This window comes from Benincasa hispida, chromosome 11 (assembly GCF_009727055.1).
Source record: "Benincasa hispida cultivar B227 chromosome 11, ASM972705v1, whole genome shotgun sequence".
NCBI classification, from domain to species: Eukaryota; Viridiplantae; Streptophyta; class Magnoliopsida; order Cucurbitales; family Cucurbitaceae; genus Benincasa; species Benincasa hispida.
In genome coordinates this window covers 74,733,892-74,751,836 of record NC_052359.1, presented here as the reverse complement: position 1 = coordinate 74,751,836, position 17,945 = coordinate 74,733,892, and the positions used below count along the sequence as shown (strand labels likewise).

Below are 17,945 nucleotides of genomic sequence, written 5' to 3'. Positions count from 1 at the left end.
AACTTACTACTGTTAAAAATTAAAATTAAACGCCTAAAAATTAAAATCAAAGATTCAAATTTTAGACCAAAGAAAACTTACTACCGTTAAAAAATAAAATTAAACACCTAAAATCAAAGATTCAAACCAAAAGAAATGGAAATTTCAGAGATTGAAAATGAAAAGTTGAAAACTTGATAAAAAAGAAATGGAAATCAAAATCTGAACAGAAGGATTAAGGAAGAACGAACATTTATGACGTCCATGGTGAGCTGATGATAAGCTGAACGAACGAGACGAAGTCGTTGTCGTCTGGGCTGACTTGAGACGAATCTGGACTCTACTGGCTGGAACAGTCGAAGTCGTCGTCGGTGGCTAGGCTGATAAAGAAGAAGAAGAAGTGAACTGGACCAACTGGTGAAGTGAAGAGGAAGAGTCGAAGACGAAAGGAAGAAGAAGAATTAAACTGGAAGGAACTTGAGTGTCGACTGCCATCACCCGTCAAACAGCAAATCCAGATGAGATGGGAATTTGAGAGTTTAAGTTTACAGATACAGTCGACTTTTGGTTTTAGCTTTTAGGGTTTTTTTTTCCTTTTCTTTTTTAGTTTTAGTTTTAAGTTTTTAACTTTTACTTTTGTTTTAGGAATTCGATTTTAGACTTTTGTTTTTAATAATTATATTAATAAAAATAGAAAACTAAGTAGTAATTGGGTTATTTTTGGGTTAATGGGCTATTGGGCTGAAGAGGAAAAATTAACAAATTTTAGCTTGCCGTATCCCTTTCACGTATCTTGAATGGGATACGCGTATCCGAAATTAAAAAAAAAAAAAAATCAGATACTCCATTTCACGTATCTAACACGCATCTGCCACGACTCTAGACATATCAGTATCATATACGTATCTGATAACGATTCTCTGCACTTTTTTAAGTATCTGTATCTGTGTTTCATAGATCTCAACCAAAGGAGACCAGAAGAGCTTTCATTCTGAAAGAAGATTTCTTAAAAAGAATGAAAGAATGAGATGAAGCGGCAGAATGTCGCTGTCTCACTCTCAAACAAAGTCCCACTTGGATTAGACTAGTGGAAAAGAGATAGTTGCCGACTATCCTCTTAAGGAAGAATCCTATTTTCCTCACCCAGTAGTCCAAGCCATCAAGATGGTTTCCTCTCTGTACAAAACTATTGATGAAGAGAAAGTCTCGAAAGTTGGAGTACGAGAAATAAAAAACATCCAGCATCAACTGAATTACTCAAACAAAATGCTAACGACCCTCTTTCAGATAGTTGGGAAAAAAAAGGATCAAAAGGTTGCCCCAAGTTCAAGCCTTAAAGGCATACCAAAGATTGATCCTAACCGACCAATCTTCCAACCAAATACTTTTCCTATTGGAGATCTGAAAGTGAATTCAGAAGAACTTTTAACTGAGATTAATAAGAAATTATCAGTATTCAAGATTGACAAAGGAGAAGCAAATTCTTCAAAGAAGACTGAAGTCTCCAAAACTGTTAATATGATAAGAGAGTCCAAAGGGACTTCTGCATCTTATACAAAAATCCTTCCCGTTGTCTCTTATAGCACGAAAATGAAGAATAATTATGTAAAACCCTATCCTCTAGATCTAGGATGGGATGATTTTCGTCCAGATCAAAAGACTTATGATGGAACCTCTGTTATAAGTTGGAATATTGACGAATGTTCCGATCAGCAAATGATGAATATTTTCCAAGAAATGCTTTTGGTTGCTACCGCTTATAGCACTATAAAAACTGTCTTAAGCACCGCTCACATTCTGGTTTCAGGATTCACAGGAAATCTAAAGAGTTGGTGGCACAATCAACTTTCTGAACAGGAATGGCAGACTATCCTAACTGCCACAAAGACAGTTACAGTAAAGCAAGAGGGAAATCCAGGAGCAGGAATTGCCCCAATGGAGATAATACAAAATGAACCAGATATGGTTAACTCATTGGTATACACTACAATGAAACACTGTGTAGGACGAACAATCATCTACAATAATCAAAGTACTGAAGCGCTTCTCAAGATGCGTTGCAGAAAGATGAGTGATTTCAAATAGTACAAGGACGTTTTTATGGCGCGTCTTTACAACCTTACATCCTGCGAAGACGAAATCTAGAAGCGAAAATTCATAGAAGGATTACCTTCTTATATTGCCGAGAAATTTTATCAAAAGATGCTTGAAATCTTCGAAGGGAATCAAATCAACTGGAATTCTCTCACCTACGAAGACATTACCAGTAACATTTAAGCACTATGCTTAAGTCTTTGTAAAGATAACAAGCATAATCAAAGAATCATCAAAGATGTAGATTACCAAAAGGAATTAGGAATTTTTTGCAAACAATACGGCATTGAACAAAATCTACCGCCTTCAAAAACAAAGAAGAAATCCTACAGCAAAGGACGACAAACGAAAGACGAAGAGAAACTTCGAAAGAGGAAATATTACAAAAGAAACAAGAAGTATTCCAAAAAGAAAGGAACCACTTGTTTCCGATGCAACTAACAGAGACACTATGCTAATAAATGCCCCTTGATAAGAAAAATCAACAACCTAGAGATTGATAATGACCTAAAACAATCTCTTCTCTTTGCCATCCAATTTGAAGATGAAATTTCTATTTCAAAAGGATCATCTTCTGAGGGACTAATCAATGAAGTTATTGAAGATTCCTCCTCTGAAGGTTATACTTCCGGTTCCTCTCAATTTTCAGAAGAGGTTGTCCCTTGCACAGGATGTATCAACGTCCTAATAAGAGACGAAGAACACTTACTTGATCTAATAGAAGAGCTTCCTGATGAAATATCTCAGAAAACGGTCCTTCTAAAACTTCGAGAGTCTCTAGAAGGCCAAAATACGAAACCTCTGGTCTTGGAGCCAATTCAATATTCGAAATACTCAATCGGGTCAATAATGAGTCATTCCAAGAACCCGCAAAAGCTTCTGACCTCCACATGAAAGTCAAGAAACTCAAAAGGGAAGTCGCCATCAATAAACAATGACTGTCGATTCTGGAAAATGCATTTAGTGATTTACAGCAATCCGCAAAAATAATTTCCCCAAGAGAAACTTCGGGAGTCCAAAAAGATGGTGTAGAAGGAATCAACTATATCAATAAAGTCTACAATAAAGAATGATTATCTAAGGTCATTATTAAAGTCCAGGATTTCAAGTTTGAAGCAGTTACCTTACTGGATTCTGGAGCAGACCAAAATGTTATCCAAGAAGGAGTAATACCCTTAAGGTATTTTGAGAAAACAATGGAAGTTTTGAGATGAGCCAACAACCAGAGACTTCACATTAATTATAAGTTGCCAAAAACACATATTTGCAAAGGAGATGTGTGTTTTGTTAACACATTTCTTTTAGTCAAGGACCTATCAGAGGAAGGTATTCTGGGCACACCCTTCCTTACTCAATTATATCCTTTTTCATGTTTCCGAGAAAGGATTATCATCTCAGAAATTTGGAAAAATAATGACTTTTGAGTTCTATCATCTGATAACTCCTAAGTACATTTCAAATATTGAAGAAGAAATCCAACAGTTTATCAATAGGATTTCTAAGAAAGAGAAACAAATCAAGTTCCTTTAAGATGACATAAGGTTTTTTACCAAATTATCCAGTATTTGCTAAAGAAAATGGAAGCTGAAATTTGTTCGGACATTCCAAATGCCTTTTGGGCTCGCAAAAAGCATATAGTTGAGCTCCCATATGTCGATGGGTTTGACGAAACACAAATTCCCACAAAGATCGGGCCTATTCAAATGTCAAAAGACCTAATCAAAATCTACAAGACAGAAATTGATGAGCTCCTTCGAAAAGGGCTTATTAGCCCATCAAAAAGCCCATGGTCCTGTACAACCTTTTTCGTCAATAATCAAGCAGAGAAGGAATGAGGAGTTCCGAGATTGGTAATCAACTATAAACCCGTTAACAAGACTCTTAAATGGATTAGGTATCCAATTCCTAATCGACAAGATTTATTAAAAAGAATAACCTCAGCCAAGGTTTTCTCAAAGTTCAATATGAAATCTGGATTTTGGCAAATCCAAGTATCTACAAAGGACAGATATAAAATTGCATTCAACGTCCTCTTCGGGCAACACCAATGGAACATCATGCCATTTGGATTAAAAAATGCTCCTTCCGAATTCCAAAATTTCATGAATGACACATTCAACAAATATCAGGATTTCACTATCGTCTATATAGATGATGTCTTGGTATTCACAATACAATTGAACAACATTTCACCTGCAAGTGTTCTTCAACATTATTAAGATAAATGGTCTTGTGGTGTCTTTACCAAAGATCAAATTGTTTCAAACGAAAGTTAGATTTCTTGGTTATGATATTAATCAAGGAATAATCAAACCAATCCAACGACCGCTAGACTTCGTGGATAAGTTTCCCGATACTATTCAAGACAAGATACAGCTCCAGCGCTTTCTTGGATGTGTAAATTATATTGGAGACTTTATCAAAGACCTGTACCATCTGTCTCCCCCTTTATGACATATTGAAAAAGAACCCAAAACCATGGACGGACGAACATACTCGAGCAGTCCAATCAATACAAGCTTTAGCAAAAGGCATCCCATGCTTATCACTAATGGATGAAAGAGCTTATCCAATTGTGGAAACTGATGCATCTGACATTGGTTACGGCGGAATTCTCAAGCAAGAAATTAACGGAAGAGAAACGGTAGTCCATTATTATTCTGGAGTCTGGAATGATACTCAAAAGAACTATTCTAGAGTTAAAAAAGGAGATTCTCACAATAGTAAATTGCGTTCAAAAGTTCCAAGGAGATCTTATCAACAAAGATTTTCTGGTGCGAACGGATTCAAAGGCCAGTAAATACATCTTTGAAAAAGATGTGAAGAATCTTGTTTCAAAACAAATCTTCGCAAGGTGGCACGCAATCTTATCCTGCTTTGATTTCAAAATTGAGCCTATAAAAGGCACAGAAACCTCTCTTGCGGATTATCTAAGCAGAGAACAACTCTCAAGAAAATATGCTCCTAAAAAAGAAAAACATCTCCCTCATAAATCCCTAGAAGCTCATGGAACCTCCCGACCGTCCTCAGCCACCAAGGTGACCTCCGCCGTCGTAGAGCATTCAGGTTAGCCCTTCCAAGGCTAGTAATTCAAAGGGCAAACAACCCGTCTCTCAATCTTCTGCACCATCTCCCATGAGTGTAGACAATTATGCCATGGACACCGACTTTGAAGTCGTGTCTAGAAGGCGTCAAGGCAGTGCCCAAAAAGCACTTTCAATACAGTCAGGGTTCTTAAGCCTACCTCCTCAATCCTCAACAACAGTCGTGTCTAGATAATTTGCCAGTTAGGGGTCCTGTCCTGCCTGCCATATTTGGAATTTTTCTAAAAACAATGCAATAGTAACAAAAAAAAAAAGATATTATTGGAAACTTTAGAAATTAGACTATTGAGTCTAAAACTCAAAGACCCAAATGTGCAACTAAATCCAAACTTTTGGGATAAAAAATATTTTTTTTTTAAAAAAAAATTCATCTTTTATCATGCGCAATTAATATATATGGTATAATGGTCTAAGTGTACCGAAACCATTCACATGAACGTAGCTCAATAATTAAAACATCCATTTATTTTCTTAAAGTTGAAGGCTTAAATTTTCTAAAAAGAAAAGTACAAAAACTATCGATATTATTTCTAACCATTAAGAAAACAAATTATATAAAAATAATATGAAATATAAGTCGAAATTAAACCTTAAATTTTTATAAGTGAATCAATTATCAAGGATATAAATCGATTTTCTATGTTTCACTGCCGATCTCTGATCTATGTGCTAACTGTGAAAATGAAGAGTATGTTCCAAGTATAGCTCCAATGATGCCCAACAAAATTACCACCTTGCATGAAATGATCTGATACGAATATGTAACCACACATCAAAACAACTTCTAGATTTTTCAAAAAATTTAAAATTTGTACAAATCCATAAAAAAGAAGAGTTCAACTGTTATAGGTAGAATTCAAATTAGTTTAATCTCTACGGTCTTATTTGATATATAAGGATTTGGAGCGGTTATAAATATAACAATCAAGCTCAAAATATTAATAGATATAACATGGTATAAAAAAAAAAAAAAAAAAAATTGCAGATATAGCAGAGTTTAGATCAAACTCTCGAAATCTACCAATAATAAACCATATCCCTAGTAGGAATCTAGCTATCAGCGATAGATCATATTCCTGGTATGAGTTTATCAGCCATAGAGTCTATCACTTATTGCTATATTTGTAATTTTTTTTTTTAAAAAAATGTTGCTATACACTTAATTGTTATCCTTAAAGTGTCATCCATTTCAATGACTCTAATGTCATTACCTTTCTATTTTTTTTTTTCAATCACAATTTATTTAATATAATTCTCATTACTCTTCAAGAATTCTAGAAAATTACAAAAAGAATTTAAAAATTATTTTCTTTTTTAGTTTTTAAAATTGGAGTGAATTTAAAAATATTTGTGGAAAGTAGATAAAAAAGAATTATGGATTGACCCAAGCTTATTTAAAAAAAAAAAAAAAAACACAAAAAGGAAAAAACCTAGTATCTATATTTTCATAGTTGTGACTAGGCTAATAGAGATTCATATGGACCTTTAAAAGCGGATCTCTAATTTTTACGATTTCTACTAGGATTGTTTTTAAATATAAAAAAAATGAATAAAATTATTTATAAAATATAACAAAATTTTAGAACTATCAATGATAGACACTGATAGATTTTTATCGGTGTCTATCAATAACATTGATAGATACTGATAGAAGTCTATCAGTATCTATCAACGTCTATCATTAATAATTCTAAATTTTTCTATCTTGTAAATATTTTCAATCGTAAAATAATTTTCCTTTCTATTAATAATGACCGGAGAAAAAGAAGGTTAGAATATATTACCTGTATTTTGGAAGCTTCCTTCCCCATGATTTTCAAAAAGCAGGATGCTGGTATTATTATTGCCTGAACCAAATGTGATATTTTTTTTAGCATATGGTAGAAGTTATTTTGATGATTAAAAGTACTTTCTTCCTTTGTTTATACTATATTTATTTTCAAATAATAAAGGAAAAAAATTACACGTTTATGCAAACAAAATAGGTTTAGAATCCTATTTTCATCCCTAATTTTAAATTTTGATTTTTTTTTAAAAAAATTAAGATCCCATTTGATAACTATTTGATGTTTTGTTTATTTTTTTAAAGTTAAATTTATAGACATGTTTTCATCTCCAAAATTCTTTGTTTTATATCTACTTTTGACCAATGGTTTAAAAAACCAAGCCAAAATTCCAAAACTAAAGAAAAAAAGTAAAAAGTAAAAAGTAGCTTTTAAAAATTTGTTTTTGTTTTTGAAATTTGGTTAAGAATTCAACTTTTGTACTAAAGAAATGAGAGAAAATAATTTTTATTTTTAAAAATAAAAAATAAAAAACGAAATTATTACCAAACAACCTAAACAAATGAATTGAATACACACTTACAATGAGTATGCAAAGAAGGGAACCAATTAAAGCCATCACAAGACCTGCAATATTTTCACACAAGAGAGAGCAATTGAGTTTTTTTAGAAACATTTAGTTGCATAAGTTATATATAAATACAATATTATATGGACTCAAATTGTGATTCAATTCCATTAAAGTCTTACATATTCCTTTACAATGTTAATTGTTAAAACTTTTAAAATGTTAATTTCAATAATATTTTGAATATTAACCCACCATTTAATTTAACCAAAGCAGTTCAATACTAAAATAGAATTTAAATAAAACGAAACCTATCGATTTATACCCCATAAACTTTAGAGATTATATCAAGTTAAATCCTGAATTTTTTTGTTAGTGTATCAATTTACACCTCCTTTACATTCATATTATAAAACTGACATTTGATGGAGTCTAACACACGTTTGAAAACAAATATTTTCAAAGACAATCATAATGAAATGTCTAAATTGATTGACTCATGAAAATTTAGAAGTATAATTGACTCAAATAAGAAGTTTCACACGATATTGGCTCATAAAAATTTAGGAGTGTTACACTTACTAAAGTTAAGAGCTTAAATTGATACGACCCCAAAATTTAAGGATATAAATTGATATTTTTCTTAAATAAATTAATTTCATAGGATCAATAGTTGAGAAGAAAAAAGTTATAAGCAAAAAACATACCAAAAAAGGGGAGAAGAAGAGCAACACAAAGGGAAGAGATAACAAGTGCAGTTCTTATAAGAATGGAACACCAATAGCTATTTGAAAGTCTGGCTGGTAGTCTTTCCTCTATACTTTTTGCCAATGGAGTCATCAACAATGCATATTTGAGAACATGTTAAGGAATCAAAATTCAATATTCCATCATTACCCAAAATCAAAATAATCTTCAATCAAAAAAATTGATTTTAAAAAGCTTATGATAATGTATGTTTCAAAAGGATATTTAGTCAATGGAACAATAACCTGTCAACAAAAGTAAAAAAAAAAAAAAAAAATAAAAAAAATGTTAAGAAATGAAATAATACGTATTCTTTTAATAGAGAGAGTAAAATTTACCCTAAGAGGAAATTCCTTTTAAGTACAAACCCAGGTATATTTGTAACGACACTCCCTTAGATTTTGGGTTTTACCTTAGAGTAAAATAATATTTTGAGTTTGATTGCTATATTTGTAACGACACTCCCTTAAATTTTATCTTAACTGCTTAGAAAGAGAAAAAAAAAAAGGTAAATGTGAAACTTACTGTGGTCCACTTTGCAACATTGGAGGCAAGAGCATGTTGTGGCATGTTCAAAGTTATCTGGGACAATATACTTTGGCCAAACATCAGAAACCCCATAACAGCAACTCCCCCATATATGAAAACACAAAATACAAAGCTGTTCAATAAAAATAGAGATTTTGAAGTATTAAATAAGATGGAGAGAGGTAAATAAATATAAGTGTAAAAAACACAGTTTTGAAATCTAACATAATTGTATGACAAAAATGACTTTAACTATTTTAAAATCAATCAATTTCAAATTACACGTACCATATTAAGAGAGCCTTAGTAAACTTGGTTTTATCTGCCATAGAATGGTAAAGATTTGGAAAGAGAGTATGACCAGAGAAGCAAAAACCATAAGCTCCAATAGCAAAGGGAATGCCCTTCCAATTGACTATTTCACCAGCTTCAACTTCATTAAACCCTATTCCTCCAATTGTTCCCAAATAAGCTATGGTTAGGATTACCGCTGTTGTTGCTAGTACCCCACCCGCTGTAAATATGTAACATGTCATTAAATAAGGTTACATGACCACGAGATTGATAGGATAAATACTATGTCAGTTGAACTACGCTCTTGTTGACGTTATGTACATGTTGTGACAAATAACTGATGGAAACAAATGAATAACTAGACAAAATAGTATGCATGGTCCAAAAAGTGATTTTTTTTTTTTTTTTTTTTTTAGGTATTTTCAATAGAACGAATGATTGTTTGTTTAATAGACACGTCATGTCATTATTTACCTAAAAGGTAAAAAAATGTAAAAAGAAGAAAAAAATTACCAGAGATATATGAGATCCAACGGAGATCCCTGAGCCAAACAGTAGGTAAAAGAAGAAGGACAGTAATAATTCCAAAGAGATGCATAGAGTCCAAATGAAGGCCACCAAAATTCAGCCATGTATTTGGAAATAGACTGCTAAGGTTGTCCTCTTCCAAGATTATGAACTCAACACAGCAACACTGTACAGTTTTTAAAAAAGGATTATTTTGTAAAACAAATATCTATTTTAAACAAGATTAAATTACAATAATGGAGTGTTTACTAAGTTGTTAAACTTTTCTTTTTTTAATTTGTCTAATAGTTCTTAAATTTTATATTATGTTTAATGAGTCTATAAATTTTTAGTTTTCGTGTTCAAATAAGTCTACGAGAGTACGAGTTCACTTTTGTGTCTAATGGATCTTTTACTAAAATTCATAGATGTATTAGGCACAAAATTCGATTTTATGCCTTGCATAGATGCATAGATGTTAACTTTTTTTTTTTTTTGAAATGTTGAATATGTTAAAGTTTTATTAGGCACAAAATTGAATGTTCATTCATATCTATTGACAATTATTTAAAGTTCAATGACTATTTAGATATAAAATAAAAAATTTAGTGATTTATTAATAAATACTTTTTTTAAAGGTTAAAGATTTATTTCTTTTTTAGTACAATAAGGAATGGGGAGATTCAATCCACAGACCGCTTTATTGATAACACATACTATATGTCAATTATCCTATACTTGTTTTAGTAGTTCAAAGATTTATTAGACACTAACATAAAAGTTAGGGAACAAAGTGCCCGTTAATTTTTATTTGGTAGTTTTTGTAATTTACCTATCTTTATTTTTACATACGCAAAAGTTAAAAGAAAAAAGTGCTCATTAATTTTTATATTCGCACGCACGCACACACACCCGCACTTAAAAATGAAAGGTGACTAAGTGAGGCATAAGAAAATCAGAAAAGAGAGAAACTCACATATAATTCCAAATATAAAAGGATCTGCAAGGACAACATGTTTAATTAGCAAAAGCAAAAAACAATCTTAGCATAACTAAAACAAAACAAACAATTAATAAACATTATTGAACATCATCAGTGACTTAAAATGTTCCTGAATTTGAAAAAAGTACCTACCTAATACATTTCCAAACTTTCTATATGTATAAAATTTAAGTACAATCACAAACTTATAATTTAATGTCTAATATTTGCCGTAAATTTTAAAATATGTCGAATAGGACAAGAACATATTAGATATTTTATTCGGCACAAAATTAAAAATTTTCTACGACCTTGTATATATTAAACATATGAAATTGAATGTTACGTTTAAAGACCTATTATACACTTTTTAAAGTGTTTATAAGGGCTAAATAGATATACGCATAAAAGTTTAAGAACCTATATATTAAACTTATAATTTTTAAAAAAAATTTAGAGATTAATTAATAGATACAAACTCGAAAGTTTAAAGAGGTGACACTCACCGATACAAAGAGACGTCCAAAGGTTCCAAAGGCAGCTTCACCCAAATCTGGGAAGGTTCTAATTTTGAATTGGCTTCTCTTTTCAAAGCAATATTTCATAAGCATAGCTGTGAAAAAGCAAACAAGGGCAAAAACAAGCAGCACTCCCAAGCTTCCCCATCCACCTTCTTTTACTGTGTAAGGTGTGGACAACAGCCCTATCCCAGCCATGAAGTTCATTCCTGTCACCATCACACATTACTTTTACTTTTAATTTGTTTTTTATATATGGGCACTAGTCGTCTCGGAATATTGAAGACACCTACGTTTTTAGGATTTTTGTTGCGGATCTCACATCGAAAAGACAGAGAGAACTCGCAATCTTTAAAACATAAGAGAGTTGCTCATTTTATTGTCAAATGGTTTAGAAAAAAAGATCTGACCTAATAATGGAATGATGGAGGATCTCATATTGGAATGATAACGAGACCTCACAATCTTTAAAACATAGATAGTTACTCTTTTCGTTGCTAATTGATTTTAAGATGAAATCTCATGTTTATCTAATAATATATATTTTTCAATCCCTAACTAGACGTAACAATGAATTCATATGCATGTGCATTTTCTTTCTTTTATTCTTTTCCTTTCATATGTATTTTTTGGTCTTGTATTATATATGAGGTCAAGATAAGACATGAGATTATAGATAAAAATATTATCTATTTAGTTTTAAAATTATTCTTTCCTAAATTAAACATTTAAATCCGTAGCCAAATTGTAAAAAGGAGAAAAATGTTTTTTAAAATTACTCAATTTTTTCTTCAGATTTTTGGATTTTGAAAACATTTTAAAATTAAAATTTAGAGAAAAAAATTATAGATAAAAATAATGTTTATAAATTTAATTTTTTAAAAAAGAGAGACAACGAAGTCAAAAATTTAAAAACGTATAAGAATTGGACCCAAAATAAAATAGAGTTAATATCTTACCATTAAAAATGGTCTGTGTGAAGGTGCAACCATGAGGAGCAGACAATGATTGGGAAGAAGAGTTATTATAGTCCAAATTATGTTCCTCATGGCCATAATAATTGTTTAATAATGGAGCCTTTGCATCGATATTGGTATCGGTATTGACATTGACATCGGACTCGAACAAACTCTCAATTCCATTATGAAAGCTTGATTTTATGATATTTGGAATCCGTAAAATCCCAAATGTTGGTGAAGTCGTTATCGCATATGAATCACTTGCTTCTCTGTCAATTTTTACATAAACACCAATCATTATTTGGAATAAGTTTAACCCTCATTCTAAATATCAACAATATCAACACGAGCATAACTTAATTGGTCACCATATTATATTTACCTTTCCAAGAGTTCAAAAGTTTAAATCCTACTTTCCTTAAACTCAGAGAAATTAACAAATAAACCATCGTTACGATATTGTTCATCTATTCAAAGTTTCTACACGAAATATCAACATATGGTTAGATGTTAAAGATATTTCTACAATAGACAATGATTAAGTGTAGCCTAATTCTATGTATCTTTCTTTTTTTAAAAAAAAATAAATAAATAAACGATTCATTTTTTAAAAGTTGAAAACTAATAAGATTGTCATTTTAAATATATGGTGAATAAAATGAGCTCTTTCCTTTTGAGAAAAAATAAATTCAAATATAACTGATATTCTGATGGATATAGCGATACTCTCCCCATATATATATAAAAAAACTAAAATTTAATAGAGCTGATAGACACAAATAGAAGTCTATCAATGACATTGATAGACAATGATAGAAGTCTATCAGTGTTTATCAACGTCTATCATTGATAGTTCTAAAATTTTATAATATCTCATAAATATTTTTAACCGATTTACTATTTGAAATAATTTTTCAATTTAATAATACTAAAAGTTTGAAAGATCTTAATTCTAAACCATTATCATATAAATTTGAAGACAGCTAAAAGATGAAATAAAGTTCTTCCTTTTTTCAATCTAAATTCAGGCACGTTCATGTACAATAATTTAATTTAAAGACAGCAAAAAGATCAGTGAAATAAAAGTGCCTTTTTTTAATAAAATAAAATAATAAAGTGCTTCTAAAAAATAATTCATTTATTTTTTAAAAATGGAAATTATTTCAAATGATAAACCGCTGAAAATATTTATAAAATATAATAAAATTTCAGAATCTAGATAGATACGGATAGACATTGAAGACTCGTATGAAATAGATTATGAAATTTGATTATATTTCATAAATATTTTAATTCATTTTTCTATATTTAAAAACAATTTTTATTAAATAGGTAAAATAAGATACTGCCAAACTTTCCAAATTGATTTTTAATTGTGTATAAAAATCTCTTGGGACTGTGTTTAAGAGTAAAGTTTCCATTTATGTGGCTACCTGTAAATATTAGAAAATAAAAAAAAAATACACTTTTTTTCCTTAAATTTAAAAAATGCACTTAGCAAATTATTGTTAAACTGATTTGACTAATAGATAGTGATTTATAGTTAAATATTATAAACCTACACTGTTATGGTATGTTTGATTAACGTCTAATTTTGAAAATAAGACATTTAGAAAAAATTGAAGTGTCTGACAACTAGTCAAAATAGTTTTTGAAATATTTTCAAAATGTATTTTAAATAATTTTTATCACAAGAATTTAAATAAAAACATTTTTTCTCTAATCAATTCAAACAAATCCCAAGTCTTTATAATTTCTTTGTTAGACATCATATTTAAAATAATTTTAAAGAACTGTTAAGAAATTGTAGAAAGTTTAGGACATTTTTGGTTGATAATTCAAATTCTATTATATGTTTTGAGGTTGTTCAGCAAATTAAAATGTGTTTTTGATACAATTTCTGAAAACAGTAATTTTTTGTTTCCAATATATCTAGATCTTGAATTTTGAATTTTAAAATGCAGAATTATATTAAATACAATGTGGTTGTTTGGGGTGTAATAGTATGCATATAAGGTGCAGATTAATTTAATGAATTATGATAATTTGTGTTGGTAAGACTATTTTAATTTGGATTATAAATGAGGGAAGATGATGGTTACAAAATATTAATATTGTATATAACGAAGGTTTTCAAATAGTTTTCTAAGTTATAATAATTAGAAACTTTAACCGTTATAATGGAGGCTCACATATTGAGTAGACCACTCGACTTCAAGTAAGTTGGACAACTTGACTCTACCTAATCATATGCATCCCCCTTTCTTATACACGAAGAAAAAATATTAAATAAAATATCTTAAAAAAATTATTTGTTACGTGTCAGAATTTTATTGGACAATCTCTTGAGATGCATCAAGATAGGAACCACTAAGAGAACATCAAATTTTTTTCAAGCAAGTTAGAATCCACAGGTCTTCCATATGAATAGATGAGTTATGTGAATTGATACATTATGTATTTTATATTAAAGTAACACACAAATTAATAAACTAGGAACCAGATTTAATTTTTGTATTTATTTTCCTTTACCAAAATTAAGATTAAATAACTTTATCATTGCTCAAAAAAGGAAAAAAAAAAAAAAAAGCAACAACTTTTTTAGTTTACATTATCTTTTTCTATCACAATAACAAAGCAAGTTATGAACTTTTTCTATCACATGATAAAATGGAAAGTTAACACTTCTTTAGTTTATGAACTTCTCTATCACTTCAATAATAATAATAATAATAATAATAATAATCAAAGCTAACATTTCTTTTAGATACCAATTCAAGCCTTTAAGAAGTTCAAATTTCAACTTTATATTAAACTAATAATAATAATAATAATCACTTTAAGATCCCATTTATGCATAATAATAATAATAATAATAATAATAATAATAATAATAATAATAATAATAATAANACTTTTAGATCCCATTTATGCATAATGATAATAATAATAATAATAATAATAATAATAATAATAATAATAATAATCACTTTTAGATCCCATTTATGCATAATGATAATAATAATAATAAAAATAATCCCTTTTAGATCCCATTTATGCTTAGTTCTATAATTCATTTGATAATTTATTTTCACTTGCTCATGAATATTACTTCTATACTAAATTTGTTTGTTATGTTATTTTCACTTTTAATTTGCTTATGACAGTTAAGTTTATAATTTTTTTTAGTGTTTGCAAAATTTAGAACAAATTTTGAAAACTTGTTTATGTTTGAAAGATGTTGTGAAGATTAAAAAAAAATGAAAATCAAAGAAACATGCGAAGAAATATGCATAATTTTTAAAAATAAAAAACTAAAAATAATCTTTATTAAACTGTTTCTTAATTTTTTATTTTTGAAAATTATACTTGTTCTCTAAAATTTAATTTACAATAGTCTTCACATTTTTCTTTGATTTGATTTTTTTTAGCTGAATACCAAAAATAAATTATAGACTATTTTTTTACGGTTTTTAGAACTTGACATAAATTTTAAAAATTTTGTAAGAAAGTATCCGACAAAAAAAAAATCTTGTTGGTAGAAGTTCTTGAGGATCTCATGTTAGAGAAGTGGAGATATATCAAATTCTTTGTAAGATACGTGAAGCACTTTTCAAATTATCAAATTCTCTATGTTTATCAAATAATGTAATATTTAAAATAAAAATAATAATATAACATACTACAGTCCATAAAACCTAGACATTCCAATCCAAAAATTATATATAGTTATCAAACAAAATCAAAATTCATTCCTCCAAAATTATAGATTTACATCAAATAAACGCACCTGAAACTTTGTGGCCATTGTTGAGAAGCGGAGGCCGAGCTGCAACCTCGATCGAGACATCTATTAACGGCGGCAACGGCAACGGTGGAGTCGTCTCCGTCGCTGAAACTGCTGCAACTACTAACACTACTACCTTCCATTCCCTTATTGTTCATCTCTACATCATCTTCTTGATCTTCTTGACCGTCATTGTATTGAGGCTCGAAGAAAAGCTCTGAATCTTGGCCGTCATAGTAATCGGGGCGGTTGTTTTTCTTCTCAGCCATGGAAATTATTATTTGAAGCTTTATTAATTAGTTGGCTGCGTTTTAGAGTATAAGGAAGGCCAAAGATGGTAGCTGCTTATTTATTATATATATCAACAACAACAACTGGCCTTTCTTGAATTCCCAACTCTCTTTGGGATTACGTACGTTTATGGGGATCAATATCCTTATTTCTCTTATTCATTAACATTATCGTTTATTTGGGATGGCCTTTTTATCCCCTTTCCAAGTCATTTCATCCTAATCTTTGCCAGTTGGACGTATGTTGAAATTTTGCATGTTTTTAATGATTTTTTTTACTAGAACTTTTATGTTTTTCAATGATTAATTTGAACTTGTTGGAACAATAAGGAGAAAAGGAAACTATTATTGCACTTGTCTTGGGTTGGTTTTGCTCGAATCTCATCCGTATTTAATGTTGTTGTGGGTTCCTCATAGGCTTGACTTTCGTTTTGCTTTTTCTAGTTTGATCTTGGATTTTCAAGCGGACTTGCATAAGAAGTTCTCGCGTAGATTTGGTGTCGAGCCTATCACACTCCGATGTCTAAGTTAGTATAGGGAATTTAATAGTTCAGGTAAGTACACAAGAAGTAAGATTATAGCTCTCATTTGGAGATTACTTCCTCTTCCTTTTTGAGATCGTCGAATGGAGTTATTTATAAGCTATTCCTCTGACACTCGCCTCTAGTTACCTATAACCTCTACGATGTCAGGGTTGTTTTTAATGCTCTAGGTTGTAGGGTGTCCGATCGAGCTCAACTTGATTATTTTTTCATTGGTATATATTTACAAGTTTGGTTGGTCAGCCCAAACCTCAGAGTAATTAACTTTTCCCTTTTGGGTTGTGTGTTCTCGTATGTCTCCTCTCGGTATCCTATGCGCTTGGGACCGCCTCTGGACTTCGAGCCTTATCTTGGACAACCCTCAACAAAGCTAGAAACATTGAAAATGTTTAGAGAATGTGACATTCTAAGTAGTCTGCTTTTATGGTGGAGTATGAACCCAGCTCACGTACCGCTTTAATGGGCGGAAGTGGTTTCTATTTCTACATCTGTTTCTTCCTCGCTTTCCCTATAGTTATCTAAGTTGAGAATTATAATTATCAGTGAAGACAATGAACATGAGCTATATGGATTCTTCAAATTTTATGATCACAATGTGGATTTTGTAAGATTTTGACAAAATATTGATAGATTGTTTGTTCCACATTGAAAACGTTTGAGTGCGGAGAAAATGGTGTGAATGCAATTTTAGTATCGATGAATTTGGTTCTTGAATTTTCAAAATGTACTTTTAAGAATAGGTTTAAAAAGTCTATGAACTATTTTTTATTTTCATTCTTTATAATCATATGAAATTTTTAATTACTTAAATCTGTTTAAAAATTAATTGTAGAGAGAACTCGTAATTTTTAAAATTTTAATTTTCTTGTTTAAAATAATAAAAAATGTTGTAGGAGTTTTAATTCTATTTTTAAAAATTCAAGAACTAAAAAGGTACATTTAAAAAACGTAGGACTAAATGAATCTATTTTTAAAAATTTAAGAATTAAAAAAGTTTGTTTTGAAAACTCAGATATTAAAAAGGTAATTTTTCCTAAATAAAAACTTTGATTTTTTCTTAAACATAACTTCTTAATCTCTAGAATGATATCATAAGTGTAGCTACACTTTTTTTGTCATAAAAAAACTTTCAACATTTTAAGTTTGAATAGTTTTCATAAAATTAATTGAGATAGATTGTTTTTCATATCAAGAATTGGGTTTTTTTAACCATATGTGGATCGGAGAAATCAAATCTCTAATCAAATTTTATGGTACATATT

At 29.9% G+C, this 17,945-nt stretch overlaps 1 protein-coding gene across 2 annotated transcripts; it reads right to left on the bottom strand.

Annotated features, from left to right (window-relative positions):
- Positions 1-4,017: 4,017 nt before the first annotated feature.
- LOC120091407 (amino acid transporter AVT1A-like) lies at positions 4,018-16,312 on the bottom strand. 2 transcript variants are annotated; one of them, XM_039049416.1, is made up of 12 exons: positions 15,855-16,312; positions 12,065-12,333; positions 11,094-11,314; positions 10,582-10,605; positions 9,612-9,792; positions 9,093-9,318; positions 8,802-8,937; positions 8,502-8,521; positions 8,237-8,382; positions 7,545-7,588; positions 6,962-7,024; positions 4,018-5,378 (listed from the first exon to the last, which is right to left on the bottom strand). In XM_039049416.1, the coding sequence occupies exons 1-12, from the start codon at positions 16,118-16,120 to the stop codon at positions 5,361-5,363; spliced, it is 1,614 nt and encodes a 537-aa protein (XP_038905344.1). In that variant the 5' UTR covers positions 16,121-16,312; the 3' UTR covers positions 4,018-5,360. The 2 variants fall into 2 exon arrangements, with proteins under 2 accessions (XP_038905344.1, XP_038905343.1); XM_039049415.1 differs by lacking the exon at positions 4,018-5,378 and adding an exon at positions 5,426-5,925.
- Between the last annotated feature and the right edge of the window lie 1,633 nt (positions 16,313-17,945).

Excerpts from the sequence above, each read along its gene's own strand:
- LOC120091407 (XM_039049415.1), bottom strand. The coding sequence starts at position 16,120 with ATGGCTGAGAAGAAAAACAACCGCCCCGATTACTATGACGGCCAAGAT. Across the intron at positions 12,334-15,854 it reads CAATGGCCACAAAGTTTCAG|AGAAGCAAGTGATTCATATG; the intron begins GTGCGTTTATTT and ends AAAAATTGACAG. Across the intron at positions 11,315-12,064 it reads CACACAGACCATTTTTAATG|GAATGAACTTCATGGCTGGG; the intron begins GTAAGATATTAA and ends TGATGGTGACAG.